The sequence below is a fragment of the Littorina saxatilis genome, linkage group LG2 (assembly GCF_037325665.1).
Source record: "Littorina saxatilis isolate snail1 linkage group LG2, US_GU_Lsax_2.0, whole genome shotgun sequence".
NCBI classification, from domain to species: domain Eukaryota; kingdom Metazoa; phylum Mollusca; class Gastropoda; order Littorinimorpha; family Littorinidae; genus Littorina; species Littorina saxatilis.
The window spans coordinates 37883953-37899590 of record NC_090246.1 but is presented as its reverse complement, the minus strand read 5'-3'; the positions used below and the strand labels follow the sequence as shown (position 1 = coordinate 37899590).

General features: G+C 45.0%; 1 protein-coding gene across 2 annotated transcripts; it reads left to right on the top strand.

Moving 5' to 3' along the window:
- The first annotated feature begins 301 nt into the window (after positions 1-301).
- Positions 302-15502, top strand: LOC138958934 (cytochrome c oxidase subunit 6B1-like). 2 transcript variants are annotated; one of them, XM_070330275.1, is made up of 4 exons: positions 302-448; positions 5850-5941; positions 6401-6515; positions 15228-15502. In XM_070330275.1, exons 2-4 carry the CDS (start codon positions 5853-5855, stop codon positions 15279-15281), a joined length of 258 nt encoding a protein of 85 aa, XP_070186376.1. In that variant the 5' UTR covers positions 302-448; positions 5850-5852; the 3' UTR covers positions 15282-15502. The 2 variants fall into 2 exon arrangements, with proteins under 2 accessions (XP_070186376.1, XP_070186377.1); XM_070330276.1 differs by having other exon boundaries at positions 429-474.
- Positions 15503-15638: the final 136 nt, after the last annotated feature.

Here is a 15638-nt window from a genome sequence, read left to right as displayed (position 1 = left end):
CAGTTCACTAGCTGATGTAAATCGGTTTTTCTGTGTGTTTTTGTTTTTTGTATCAGGACTAATTAAGCGGTGCATCCAACTTTCTTGCAGTTATAAAACCTTCTGTGTGCATCATTTGGTCTCTGCTAAATCTCAAGAGCACAATGAAAGTATGTGTAAACTACACAATTAATAACATCCTGATGTGACGCAGCATTTGTTTAACAGACATGAACAAGGTCATCTTAAGTACAAGATATACTGGCGAGTGGTCTATATGTTGAGAAAAGTAAGTGTCATTCTCCCAATGATCTAGATAGCATGGATCAGGGAGTTCTCCCATTTCAAGGGAAATAATTGGTCTCCGGTCTAAGGGAAGTAATCAGAACTCTTTTTCGTTGGTGGTTACGAACAGTTCCGAACGCCATTTTCTTCGACTGGTCCAGCTGAAGGTCAAGACTTCCTACTGGTGAGCCCGTTGATCGGTTGTTCTTGGTACATAAAATTGCTACTGTTGAATGTATTTATAGCTGTCAGAAAGCTGTTCTGCTTTGCTGTGATTCTAGTACGTGTTTGGTGCTCGTTGTCTTGTTCTCCATTCGCCGGGTTTGTCACGTCCACCATGAATCGACTGATGGTGATGTACATATAGTGTTATTTGTGACCGTAAAACTATACTATCACTATCAGTCACAGTCTCACTACTAAGGAAAGTGAAGTGCACTTACTTGTCAATCTCACAATCGACCAAAAGTGTTGGGGATATGAAACGAATAAAAAGTATTCTGTGAGTTTTGTTCGGACACGAAGATACCGCACACGACTTTGACTAACGGAAAAGCGAACAGCAAACCTTTTGTGTGTAAATTAGAATAGGCTTTAATACGACATTTAGCAGGAGAATCTTCACTATACGCGGTTGAGAATTTGTTTGTTAAATCTACCATAGTATGAAGGGGAAACAGGGACAACGCTTGTGCGAGAAATTACATATTGATAGATCTACTATCTAGTCTTTTGTCCAGTCTCTCAGAAGTCTTACTCAAGTTACTGCACTGAGTGATTTACCCTCACCTAATTTCAGAATAGACCCATGGCCGTACCTGGTGAAGCCCCCAGGTTTGTATTCGTAAAACAGAGATATAATTACGGAGCCCTCAGGCTCGAGAACCGGCACTCGAGACAAGCTATTACAAAATAAATGTTCTTTTCTTCCGAGAACCGATGAGTCGTCCACAAAGAATTCTGTAAAGTTACTTTGGTCTTTGTTCTTTTTGATAAAGATTTCTGGGGATCAGTTTTAGACTTTTATTTTGGCAACAGCATGATCATGAACAACTGATACCGCAAAAGATGCAGTTCGCCGTCAGGTGTGCGCTCTGTCAACAGTCAAGATAATTTGAAAAATTTTGACGCGAAGCAGATATTTGTTTTGTCCTAACTGGAAACAAAATTAAAAATTCCCACGACAATGATGTACTGTATTTTGTTCATAAATGCTGCTTTTAGCCTCGGAACTAGTTGAGAATAGAGATTCACGCTGCTAAGGCCTAAAAAAAAATAGGTGTGGTTACGGTAACCCGACCTACCCTATTTTTAGGGGCCGACACTATAACTTTTTATTGCATTTGTCAACAAACAAACAAACAAAAAAACGAGTGCAGAAAACGCAATGAAAGCGAAAGCGCTTGAGTCGCACACTTATTTCCCTGTCAAGTACTGAAGTAGGTTTAATTTGTACACATTAGAAAAAAAAGTTTAAAAAAAAAAGTGATTGCCTACCTTCCTACCCTATTTTTTTTGGCTATGTTACCTTAACCACACCTATTTATTTTTTTTGCCTAATGGTTCAGTCAGTCATGGATGCATTCCCAGCCTGAGCATGGTGATGGCTGACTCAGAATGGAATCGGTGATTCAAGCTTTATTGTGGCGATCTTTCATAAATCTCTCATACGCTTTGGAGAAGAAGAGAACAATTATGCTTCATTTTTAGGGACCAGGAATGCAAGAACTTGCAGTTGCACTAAAAACTGAAACGGATGTCAGATTTACATTTTTATGAAAGTTAGGAACAAGTGTTGTGTTGACAGCACTTGGTAGTCTCATTCTTATAGTTATACTAATACAGTGGGTTGAGTGCGTTAGAGCTAGAGGTTTCAGAAATCTCGTGCAGTAGCACCTGCATTAACTACCCTGAGTCCATGAGTTAACCTCATTTCCCATGGTTAGTTTTTTAGCATGTCACACAAGAAATAGTTCGCACCATCATGCTGAAGGTGACCCATGAAAGTCAAATGTGATATGAATGCTGTTTTTATATGTTATACTCTTACTTTCTCCCAAGCGCAAGACAAATTCTTCTATGAAAATTGAAGCCAATAAAATTTGAGTTGAGTTGAGTTGTTACATTCTGTCTCCGAATAAAAAATATCTGCATGTAGTTGCTACCCTAAACATTCTAAAATGTCACTTCCAATGGTAATTGGTATTGATTGGGAGTATGCTAAATATTATAAATCCATAACCTGCTGTACTAGTTCTGTTAGATTCACAAGTCAAGGCAGAGTTCTGATTAAAATATGCTCAGGTGAGAGGCGAGGGGTCAAGAAAAAAAATATCTGGGAATAGTCAAGTCACAAATTACAACCCTGTGTGAAGCCAGAAGGTCCAGCTCAGGCACGCTTCTTTATGTCATCATGCTGTTGTCATAGCCTAGATTAGTAGATACAAATTATATGTTTCTTATTTAGCAAATTTATGTCTGCAGAAGAATTGCTTCAGCTAAAAAAAATATTACCAAATAAGATTAGACCTTGTGGTTGGAAAGTATGACAGTTTAACTTTTATTATTTAATGTAAGTTGTAACTGTAAGCACTTCATTGATGCCTGTTCTCTTAAAAGTAACTTAGATGCAGAATGTGAAATTTCTATCACTTTGCATATATATATATGTACAATTTATGTATGTCCCCTTAACAATAACACTGTCAATCCATTGAAAATACCCAGCCCGGAATAAAAGATTGAAAAGATTTTAATTCTTTAGACTTTATGCTGCAAAGTGTGATAACTTAGAAGTTAGGCTGTTGGGTCCTGGTACATGTAGTAATGTTACAGCATTGTTTTAAAGGCAGGCGAATGATTCCCTTTCTGTATTTACCATCTGTTTCTGGTTGTTTTAGCTGATTATTGTTTTTGTGTCTGTCCTTTACCTCTTTCTTCCTGGCTGAAATTATGGTTCCAAATATCTGGTCATCTGGTATGTAACTTGAAAGAGAATTGTGTTGATTGTTTTTATTACATTTTAACACTTTTTCAATTTTACATTGGTTTACTTTTAGTTGATCTTTCTGTCGTTGATACGCTTTTTCACATTGTATTGTGTTAAAAACAGTTGGTTTGTGAATCAAGTCACAGTAAATGGGTAATTGCTTGGAATCCTTCAGTATATCAAAAGAACAGAATGGTATTGATAATGGTGATAGTATCAATCCACTTTACATAATCCGACATGGGGGGAGGGGGGGGGGGGGGGGGGCTGCTGTAAGAACTAGTTTGCATATGATGTCTTCATCGATTCCAATTTCCATAACTATGGAAATTATTGCTTTGTTAATGTCATCTTGTTTTCACTTTGTTTGTTTTATAAATAAATGTATATTTTGTACTACATTTTATTCTCAAATTCAGTTCCTGGCATTCAAGTTTCGAGGAAGAATTGAAAAAGTGGTGTCCAGTAGTTGTTATTTATAACTTGAAAGAATGTCAATCACTGAATCGGTTAAGCAGACCCAAATGAAATGTTGAAAATTGATTGGACGCTTAATCAGTTATGCGCTTCAGGGTCTACTGCATAATTATGTTCCCACAATCTAAGCTACTCACAAAAAGTTAAGGATCACTTGCACACAAATCCATAACTTTCCAAATAAGAAAGCCAATGGGTTGGTTTTTGGCAAACGTTTAATTCAATGCTTTAGTGATAACGATACATTTCCTTCAATTTCGAGCAATCGTTTGGTCTGTACATTTTATCAAAGTGTGTACGTATCGACATTTAATTTCACAAAGTCGTTGAAATCACAAGACATGGCATTCAGATGCTCCCAAAAGTTCAGTAATGCGTGTAACCGCCCTGGCTGTTCTGGCACTCGACGCAGCGAGTGCTCATAGAGTTGACCACGGTGGTGAAGATCCTCTGTGGAAGCGCCTGCGACTCAGCCTGCAGCATCTGGTAGAGGTGCTGGACATCCCTGGGAGGGGGGTGGTTGCTCCTCACTTTGCGATCCAACTCATCCCAGAGGTTCTCAATCGGGTTGAGATCGGGACTGCATGCTGGCCACTCCATTCTGTTGACTCCAGACTGCTGCAGGAAATCGTTGACCACCCTTGCCCTGTGGGGGCGAGCGATGTCATCCTGGTAGACAGCCTGCGGTCCCATCTGCTGCAGTGTAGGCACAGCCAGCGGTCGAATGATCTCATCCCGGTATCGGAGGCCAGTCAGGTTACCCTGTACTTGAAACAAGGGTGTTCTGTGGTGAAGGCTGAAGACCCCCCAGACCATTACAGAACCTCCACCAAAGGCCACCTTTTCTTGGACAGTGGCGTCAATGTAGCGTTCCCCTTGGCGCCTCCAGACCCTCAGTCAGTCGTCGTTGTGGTTCAGGGTGAAGCGTGATTCATCACTGAACAGGACCTGGGACCATTGCTGACGTGTCCACCTCACGTGACGTCTGCAGAAGGCGCGGCGTGCTGCCCTATGGGCTGGAGTTAAGCGTGGCCGTACAGCTGGGCGACGAGAACGGAGGTTAAACCCATGAAGGCGATTCCATATGGTCTGCTGGCTGATGTTGGTGTTAGTAGCCATCCTCAGCTGCCTTCGAATAATGCTGGAAGAGGCTGTTCTTGTTTGCAAGGTTAGTCGTTCAATGAGACGATCTTCACGTGGAGTTGTCTTCTTTGGTCGCCCAGGTCTGCGTCTTTCCTGGACCCTCCCAGTGGCTGTGAAACGTTGAATCAGTCGACAATGACCGAGATGGCCACGTGAAGTCGCCTGGCCACTTCTCGCTTGGGGACACCATCTTGGAACCATGCAACAGCTCGTTCCCTCTCAAACTCGTTCAATTTTCGTCGTGGAGGCATTGTCAGACAATGCCTAATACTGGTGGTATGTCTTCTCAAAAAGCTAAGCAAGTGACAGCATCTCACACATAAACAGCAGTGCTTGCACGTGCATAATGGTTTTTCCATGTGGCTTGTGCAATGTGTTCGGGCTGAACGGTCCAAAACAAGGTCCTTTTTCGCAAGTTTCCGCTTTTTCTTTTGCTACCAAGCTCAGTAGTAGAGAATCCCGTGCAATTTTCCCACTAACACAACATCGCCCACTTACAGCTGAACAAGAATTCATAACAATTTGGTTTGACTGAGAAATAAATAACAGTAGCGAACTGATTCTATTGAGCACATGTTTTCTCACAGTGATCCTTAACTTTTTGTGAGTAGTGTAGTATTACACGTACATGTATTGTTAGTATGACTGTCAGTTTCAGTTCTTAAACAAGTTTATATCCGGTTTTGCATACTTCAGCAAAGACAGAGGTTAAAAATAAAGGAAACACCTTATGGGTAGATGCTAGAAAATAAGATTTTAACGTGTTTTTTTGACTGGTTCAGTCAACCTTTTTCTGGATCTTGCCCCTTCTTTGTAAATTTATTCGAAATAATACTTCTCAGTTTATAAGGAGGTGCTTGTGTGGTTCTGTCTTTCTTTGTGTTTTTTTAAATTATTATCTGTGCGACCATTTATCCTTTTTTTTGTCGATTTTGTGTTTTCCCATTTTGCATGATTTCTCTCTGTATGTGTGCAGGTAATGTCGGTGTCAGTCATGTCGGACAAGGGCGAGTATGAGGTGAAAACTGCGCCCTTTGATGCTCGATTCCCCAACCAGAACCAGACCAGGTGAGCTAATTATACAAGGATAACACTATTTTTTTTGTGAGGAAGTTAACTATGCTTACCATCCTTCCACTTGGACACATACTCCTCCTCCTCCGCCCCCCCCCCCCCCCTTCCCAGCCACACGCACACACAAAGAAAGATATCAACTGCGTGGCTTCTTGTGCAATGGATATACCAATTACCACCATTTTAAGACCTCCACAAACTTGAGACAATCAGGTCCTGAAATGATGGAGTCTTAAAATGGGGGTAAACTTACAGAGGTTATGAACATATTAATTATTTATAAAACACCTTCCGCATTCACTGTGCAACTTTTTTTCATTGGGAAGGGATTTAACTTTGAAAATATTGTACACTGCTTGTCACTTTCAGTCCTGCTTTAGCCTAGGAAAGTTTTCTGTGAATAACCCAGTTGTCAGTTTTGAACCACTTTTCCCGATGTCTACTTTATTTCAGAAACTGCTGGCAGAACTTTGTGGACTTCCACCGCTGTAAGAAAATCAAGGGGGACGACTATGAGCCTTGCGAATACTTCAAGCGTGTCTACAGATCCCTATGCCCAAATGCTTGGGTATGTCATTCTTTCGTCAACTCTTAGGAGTATAGAGTTGTTCATTGTTTGTTAGTTATGGTTAGCTTTTGACCATTGTCTCTGCACACCTCATCTATTGTTTTACAATACATAATAATACTCTGTAATTTGGCTGTGTTGCTCTTGGTTTTAATGAGGTAACAGAGAATAATACAGCTGTTTGGACCTTAGAGTTTCGAAGCAGTAACAATTAAGAGCTGGTTTGATCGTGATTGGAATGACGTAACACTCAGTGATACCAATAAAGATGTTTAGACTTTTAGCATGACACCCTGTAACAAAGCTGCTTTCATCTTAATTTAACATGTCTGCACAGGAAAAAGAAAAGACAGAGTTCTTATTTTTTGCCACCAATACCACACCATGACTTCTACTCCTTGTTTTTTTTTCTCTGGCACATTGATGACAGAATGCTAAACTGAAAAAAATAAAATCCAAAATAGATATAAACTTGGCCAAAAAATTATTGCAACAATTTTCACACGCTAAAGAAAGCATTAAAACGCAATTCATTTTAGTTAAACTTTATATGCTCGAAAAGGTAATTATGTCAGCTGTACATATCATTTGTCCGATTGATGGTACTTTGTATAGGCATCCCGTGACAGCCTGTCAAACAAGGTCACCTCTAAAATCGACCTGACAAAAACCATAGCCCCGTATTTGAAAATCTGAAAAAAATCAGAATATGCACAAACCAAACATTTCTGACAACCACTGGAAAGGCCATTCAATTTCCTGTTCAGAACAGTTTGTTTTATGCACCTGACTTCTCTAGTCTTTATGTAGCCTTTTGTCAAAGGCGGTAGGTGTCAACCGTTTCAGAGGCCCAAAAAGGCATGTTTTGCGACCATTTTTGAGGGGGTCCTCCACCCAAAGAGCCATATCTGCTCAAGTTCTCAATGATTTGCTTTGGAAAGTTCAGAAGTTATGACCAATAGGCTGAACAAAATGTGTGTTGCGTTTTGCGAATGTGTATACTTAGCGTGTCGTATTACGTAACTTTTCCGAAAGAACTAAACAAATATTCATATTAATTCAGGGTTTTAGGTTAAAAAATCGTGACTTTGCATGCTAAGCAAAAAACGGATGAGGCAATAGGTGCCAAAGTTTGAGGCAGATCCAAGTGCTGGTTTACATTTGCTAGAGATGGGAACACGCATGAAAAATTATCGATCACCGTGAGTGGTACTGAGTACACTACCCGTGGAGACTAACAGTCCTGGGCCTGTGCTTACTATCCTGTTTCGGCGCGCTGTGCTCGGTGAGTTGCGCTTTTGTGACCCGCAGCGAAGGAAGCACAGGCCAAGGTCAGTTTATCTCCACAGCTACTGTACGCATTACCAAGGACGGTGATCGATACATTTTCTTGGGTGTTCCCATCTCCAGCAAATGTAAACCAGCACTCGGATCTGCCTCAAACTTTGGCACCTATTGCCTCATCCATTTTTGAGTCACTTGAGAAAAAGTGACTCTATGTAATCGGTCAGTGTTAGTCTGTCCGGCCGGCCGTCTGGCCGGCCGGCCGTAGACACCACCTTAACGTTGGACTTTTCTCGGAAACTATCAAAGCGATCGGGCTCATATTTTGTTTAGTCGTGACCTCCAATGACCTCTACACTTTAACGATGGTTTCGTTGACCTTTGACCTTTTTCAAGGTCACAGGTCAGCGTCAAAGGAAAAATTAGACATTTTATATCTTTGACAAAGTTCATCGGATGTGATTGAAACTTTGTAGGATTATTCTTTACATCAAAGTATTTACATCTGTAGCCTTTTACGAACGTTATCAGAAAAACAAGGGAGATAACTAGCCTTTTCTGTTCGGCAACACACAACTTAACGTTGGGCTTTTCTCGGAAACTATAAAAGTGACCGGGCTCAAATTTTATGTGAACGTGACTCATTGTGTTGTGAATAGCAATTTCTTCCTGTCCATCTGATGCCTCATATAATATTCAGAACTGCGAAAGTGACTCGATCGAGCGTTTGCTCTTCTTGTTTGCTTAGCAGGCAAAATCACGATTTTTTAACCTAAAACCCTGAATTAATTTGAATATTTGTTTAGTTCTTTCGGAAAATGTACATAATACAACACGCTTATCATACACATTCGTAAAAGTAAACACCGATTAAATTACATATCCATACCCAACTCACAAATAGCAATTAACTCTAGTTCAGTGCTGGTAACGCTGTACGCGTCCCCTTGGTAACCAAGGGAGACCACTCTAAAAAAGAAAGTGATCCATCCCATAATGCCAGACTATCAACAGTCCGACATCCGTATGCGCGCGCATACGCCGCCATCTTATCATTCCACTCTCAGCGTCCAACGTGTCTGGTCGCGTTTTGTTGTACGGCTGTGTTCAGCCTTGGTCTTTGTTTCCTGACTTTGACTTCGCCCCTTGGTCTGCCGCCGAGCTTTGTCGATACCCTGGCTGTTTTTGGGTGAGAGCTTTCTTGTTTTATGTAACTTTGGCGACGTTTCTGTCGCACGTTTGTGAACTTGTAAAATTTTTCAGTTTCGAAAATTTTTTGTGAGTTCGCTTTGACATGGCGGAGAGCGCCAAGAATAGAACTAGTTCGAGACAGGCTGCTGCTCCAGCTTCTCCGGCTGCTAGTACTTCTTCCTCTAAGAGAAGTTCTTCGTCTAGAAGAAAGAGTGATGGAATTTCCGCCACTTCTCAGATAGAACCGGGAAATGTAGGATGTGATGTTGATGTTGTTGTTGACAAGCCTTCGTCCGCCATTTTGTCCGTGAAGAAGGACAAAGTCACGCGTAGTGAGAAAGATAAAGATGTTGTTAAACCGGTTGTTTCGACGGGGGCTCCTGGTGATTCAGGTGTGTCTCCCGCCGATATTGCGTCGTTGCTTTTGACTTTAAGTACACAGGTTTCTACTTTGGCGGCCGATTTGTCGTCGACAAAAGCAGAGATTCGCGCACTTCCGGCTGGCGTCTTCGATGTCTCTTCGTTGGGTAGAGTCAGTTCTTCACCATCTCCTTCCACTTCCGGTTTCGCTTCAGCTCCCGCTGCGGCTTCCGCTGTGGCTGCTTCTTCCGTGGTTCGGGCGGAAGTGCATGCGTCTCAGCATGCTGATGGTCGGCTGGTGTCCCTTCTGCATGAGCCTGTGCTCTCTAAAGGTATGTCTTCCCCACAAGTTACCAGGTTCTCTGGTGACAGTGGGGTGCGATCACAGGAGAGAGTAAGCCACGTGCGTGGTGAAAGCCCTCCTGCAATCTCTGGCCATTGGCATCGTGCTAGGTCAGCGGTTGCAGGGAGCCCTGTGAATCGTAAGAACGCTGCATATACCTCTGATTCAGTGTCGGGTATGCCGGTTCTATTTCCGTCCGGGGGGACGGATGTTGGGTGTGACTCCGAGGACTTTGCAAGTCTCTCTGGCGTTGACCCACCTGACTGCGATAGCGAGCAGGAAGGAGGGTTGGAGGAGGGCAATGCCACGGCCGTGGATGACGCCCTTCTCAACCTGCCGGTGAAGCTGTCGAGCGCGGTGGCTTTGGCAGCTGAGACGGCTTCCAAATACTTTCCGGAAGGGGTGGTGAGAAGCAAGGAGAGACTTCTGCCACCCTGCTTTTGACGATTTCCGGTCTGCCAAGAATGTTTCTGGTCAGTTCCGGTTTAAAGAGTCATCCTCAGTTGCCTATGTTATGGCAAAGGTTTTCAAAGGGAGGAACGGACCGGCGGTGCCGTTGTTGTCGCAACGTGGTGATGCACCTGAGGACGTTCTCCCGTGGTTGGCCAAGGCGGGGGATCGGGCTGTTTCTGGCATTCAGAAATTTAAGCTTGCTCCCCGGCCTGTTAAGCTGATTGAGCCTTTCGCGTTGCCTACGGCTGTGTTGCCAGTGACGCCTGAGCTTGCTTCGCTGCGTGAAGTCGGGTACGGACCTAACACTGTGCTTCCGTGTACCGAGTCTTCGATGGTGGCTCTTGAGGATGCAGGGAGGTCGTTGCTTGAACTGACGTCAGTGTCAGAGTCTCTGCAACGGTCTCTTTCGAGGTCGATTGCGACTTCGCTGGACCCCTTCGAATTTAGGTTCGACGCTTCGGCGCTTGACGTGTCTACCCTTCTGGCCACTTTGGCCAAGGTGACAAGGGAACAGATGACGATTTCAGCCAACCTCTACGCACATGCCGTGCATTCAAGGAGGTCGGCGTTTGTAGCGGGATCGAGGATTTGTGATAAGTCCACGATTGATTTCTTGAAAGTGTCCCCGTTTTCAGAGGGATCGTTGTTGGGTCAGGCCTCTTTGGATGCTCTCCAGAAGGAGACAGCGGACGCGAGGGATCTCGCTATAGCCCGCATTGCCTTTCAGGGTTTGCCTAAGGCTCAGGGCAAACCTCAGTCTCAGTCTCAGTCACGGACTCAGTCGCGGTCTACGGCCAAACCTCAGACATCCTCGTCTGGTGGTGGCGGTAAGGCACAGAAACAGTCTTTCTCTTCGGGGGGTAGAGGTCGCGGTGCGCCCTACCCTAAGAGGGGTCAATCCTTTGGTGGTTCTAGGGGGTCGGGGCGCAAGCCCCACCCCCAATGAAACTCCCCCGAACAGGCCTTCCCGGTAGCTCCCGCACTGGTTGTGGCGGGCGGCCCGTCCAGGGCCCTCTCTTCCTGGCTGCAGCTAGTGGACAGCAAGTGGGTTACCGGGATCGTTCGTTCGGGGTTCAGACTTCTCTGGTCAGGGGAAAAAGCACCTCTGACCAGGATAATCCCGCTTTGCAAACCCCCCAGGGATTCGGAGGCGAGAGCCGCGGTGCAAGGGGAGGTGACAGCCCTTCTCTCGAAAGGGGCGATAGAGGAGGTCTTGGACTTACGGTCCCCGGGGTTTTACGGCAGACTGTTTGTTGTACCGAAAGCCTCGGGGGCTTGGAGACCAGTTCTGGACCTGTCAACTCTGAACATGTATCTCCGGACGGTGAAGTTCACTATGGAGACGCCGGCCTCTGTGCGGGAGGCGCTTCGTCCAGGCGATTGGGCTACCTCGGTGGACCTTACAGACGCATACTTCCACGTCATGCTGCACTTTACGGACAGGAAGTGGTTGCGCTTCCGCTGGGGAGCCAAGGCCTATCAGTTCAGGGCGCTGCCGTTTGGCCTTTCTCTCGCGCCATGGATATTCACCATCGTGGTACGTCAGCTCTGCGCTCTTGTGCGCAAGGAGGGCGTGCGTCTGCGAGCTTATTTGGACGATTGGCTTATCCTACATCAGGACAGGGAGTTGTGCCACGTCCATACTCGCATGGTGCTCAGTCAGGCTGCCCAGCTCGGGTTCTCTGTGAACCTGGGCAAATCGGAACTGGTTCCATCCCAGACGTTCACTTACTTAGGGATGGAGTTCGATACGCTCAGTTGGTCGGTCCGCCCGTCTCAGAAGAGGGTGGCCAAACTTCAAGACTTGCTCCGTGCGCTTCACGGAGAGAATCTGGCCAGTGTACGGGTTCTGACATCAGTACTTGGCCAGATGGAGTCTATGGCTACTCTTATCCCACTGGGCAGGGTACACAAGAGGCCGTTTCAGGCAGCTCTTCAGGCCCGGTGGGATCAGTCAACCCAGGGGTGGGACACCCAGATTTCTCTGGGAACCTGGTTTTTCGCGACCACGCAGGTCTGGCTCCTTCCCTGGGTCTCACAGGGAGTCCCGATAGTGTGCCCGGCGCCAGAGAACGAGCTGTTCACCGATGCTTCTCTGACGGGGTGGGGAGCTCACCTGGGGGAGCATGTGGCGTCGGGGGCGTGGAACCTGTCTCTTCCCACGCGCCATATCAATGCTCTGGAGTTGGAGGCCGTTTCTTTGGCCCTCCAAGCTTTTCTGCCGTTCGTTCAGAACAGTCATGTCAGGTTGCACACCGACAACAGGACTGTCGCGGCTTACGTGAACAGGCAGGGCGGAACGAGATCCCTCAGCCTCTCAGACAGTGCGTGCCTCATTCTAAAGTGGTGCGCTTCGCATCATATTCTGCTGTCAGCCATCTTTCTGAAGGGCAGCTTGAACGTCCTTGCAGATGCGCTGAGCAGAGGGGACAAGGTGGTCCATTCAGAGTGGACTCTGTCGCACCAGTCCCTACACCGTCTTTGGGAGCAGATAGAGAAGCCTCAAATCGATTTGTTCGCAACTCGGTATTCGGCGAGGCTTCCTCTGTTTGTATCCCCCTTCCCGGATCCTCTGGCGTGGGGCGTGAATGCGCTAGAACTGGATTGGACAGGGCTGACAGCTTACGCCTTCCCTCCGTTTTGCCTGTTAGGCAAAGTTCTCAGGAAGGTCGACCTGGAAAAGCCAGCGCTGGTTCTGGTTGCCCCACTTTGGCCAAGCCAGCACTGGTTCCCGGACTTGCTGCGACTGGCGGTTCGACCGCCTATCCCCATCGCAGTAAGAAAGGGAGAACTCCTACAACCCAGGTCGGGCATCCCTCACGAGAACCCTCAGGCCCTCAACCTTCAAGGGTGGATTCTGTCAGAAGCGCTATGCTCAAGGCAGGGGCCTCTTCTGCCACTATAGACTTTGTGAAGCATGCCCATAGGAAGTCAACCAGTTCGGTCTACTCGTCTCACTGGGCCTCCTGGGTGAAATGGTGTGGTCTTAACAGAGTTAAGCCTTTGGCACCGAGGTCCATGCAGGTAGCAAATCATTTAGCCTGGCTAGCTGGACAGGGGGGTTCGGCTTCTTCCCTTCGTGTTAGAAGGTCCGCGATTTCGTCAACACTAAGGCAGCTAGGCCATAAGATCACTTTTGACGGGGTTGTCGCTAGTGTTATTAAGGGCGCCTCCCTTAAGGCCGCGCGCGGGAAGTCTCCGCTCCCTGCTTGGGATTTGATGCTTGTGTTGAGATTTTTGGCTTCTAACGAGTTTGAACCGTTACAGTCATCTAGTTTGGCTAACGCGCAAGGCGGTTTTTCTAACTTTGCTCGCTACGTCGCGTAGAGGGAGTGAGGTTCATGCTTTATCTGGCTTAGCTAAAGATATTGCAACCGAAAAGGATGGTTCCATATCTCTTAAATTCAGGCCAGAATTCTTAGCTAAAAATCAGAAACCAGGTCATATTTCTCCTGTCATTAACATTCCTGCCTTGAGCAACATCCTTGCTCCTGGAGACCCTGACATAGTTAACTGTCCGGTCAGAACGCTCAGCGGTTACCTGTCTCGAACGAAGTTCATTCGTTCGGAAAATCAAAAGTTGCTTTTTATTTCTCCCAATACGGCAAGGGGCAAAGATATTGCTAAGGTGACTTTGACCAAGTGGGTATCCACGTTAATCAGGTAAGCTTACGCCTGGTGGCATACTCAGTCCGGAGAGGTTAGGGCAGTACTTCCCCTGACTTCGGCAAGAACTCATGAGGCGAGAGCATGGGCCTCCTCTGTGGCAGTGCTCCGTTCAGGCCGTCTGGCTGATGTTTTGGAGGCGGCCTATTGGAAATCGGAGGATGTCTTCATGAATTATTATCTCAGAGACATCTCCTCCTTTCGACAAGACGGCAGTTTTGCACTACCTTCTATGGTGGCAGCAGGACAAGCCCTTCTACTTTGATTTTTGGTGAGTACCCGCCACCTATAGTAGCAATCTGCTATTTGTGAGTTGGGTATGGATATGTAATTTAATTAAAAATTTTAAGAGTAAATTTTCATTTAATTAATATACTTACCCAACTCACAACGTTTATTCCCTCCCACCTCCCCGCTGTGGTTGGTACTGGGGTCTAAAAAAGAGTGAGTTGGGCTTCGTTTTGGAATGATAAGATGGCGGCGTATGCGCGCGCTTAAGGATGTCGGACTGTTGATAGTCTGGCATTATGGGATGGATCACTTTCTTTTTTAGAGTGGTCTCCCTTGGTTACCAAGGGGACGCGTACAGCGTTACCAGCACTGAACTAGAGTTAATTGCTATTTGTGAGTTGGGTAAGTATATTAATTAAATGAAAATTTACTCTTAAAATTTTTAATTTAGGTCAGCCTATTGGTCATAACTTCTAAAATTTCCAAAGCAAATCATTGAGAACTTGAGCAGATATGGCTCTTTGGGTGGAGGACCCCCTCAAAAATGGCCGCAAAATGTGCCTTTTTGGGCCTCTGAAATGGTTGACACCTACCGCCTTTGACAAAAGGCTACATAAAGACTAGAGAAGTCAGGTGCATAAAACAAAATGTTCTGAACAGGAAATTGAATGGCCTTTCCAATGGTTGTCACAAGTGTTTGGTTTGTGCATATTCTGATTTTTTTCAGATTTTCAAATACGGGGCTATGGTTTTTGTCAGGTCGATTTTAGGGGTGACCTTGTTTGACAGGCTGTTACGGGATGCCAATACAAAGTACCATCAATCAGACAAATGATATGTACAGCTGACATAATTACCTTTTCGAGCATATAAAGTTTAACTAAAATGAATTGCATTTTAATGCTTTTCTTAGCGTGCGAAAATTGTTGCAATAATTTTTTGGCCAAGTTTATATATATAGCTGGTTGCTGCTATTGCTGGTTACAAAACATGTCTGAATGCTTGTTAGATTGTCAAAATTCCGACTTCCTGTATTCGCCCACAATTTCATGTGTTTGTGTAATTTGAATATAGAGAGTGGAAAACAAGAAGTTGCTTTGTCGCTCAATAAAGTCAGTTATTTACTCACTTTTACCAAGTCTGTGCTTGTTTTTCATGTTTTAATTTATTTTGCCGGTTTACAGGTGGAGAAATGGGACGAGCAGATTGAAGGCGGAGTGTTTCCTGGCAAGATATGATCGCTCAGCGTCTAACAACCAGCATGCATGTGCTCATTGTGATCTTTTTACAACTTCGTGGTGTGTGTTGCGAGAACATTGATTTTCCTTGTAGTCCATGGGAAGCCTGAATGAACATGTTAAGTGGTTAGAGTTACTGATTCTGGGCACAAGGTTTTTTTTCTGTTTCTCAGTATGAGAAACATTAACAAAGAGCAGAAAATAAATATAGTGTTACAATACATGTATTTGTTGTTCTTGTGTGAATGTTAGCCAGAATTGAGTGAATGTGTTTGTGAGCTGTGTACTTTATCTGCACAGCTATAATCAACACACTTGAATAGAGGAGACACGTGTGAAAGTGTATCACAGTGAAGA

Excerpts from the sequence above, each read along its gene's own strand:
- LOC138958934 (XM_070330275.1), top strand. The coding sequence starts at position 5,853 with ATGTCGGTGTCAGTCATGTCGGACAAGGGCGAGTATGAGGTGAAAACT. Across the intron at positions 5,942-6,400 it reads CCCAACCAGAACCAGACCAG|AAACTGCTGGCAGAACTTTG; the intron begins GTGAGCTAATTA and ends ACTTTATTTCAG. Across the intron at positions 6,516-15,227 it reads CCCTATGCCCAAATGCTTGG|GTGGAGAAATGGGACGAGCA; the intron begins GTATGTCATTCT and ends GCCGGTTTACAG.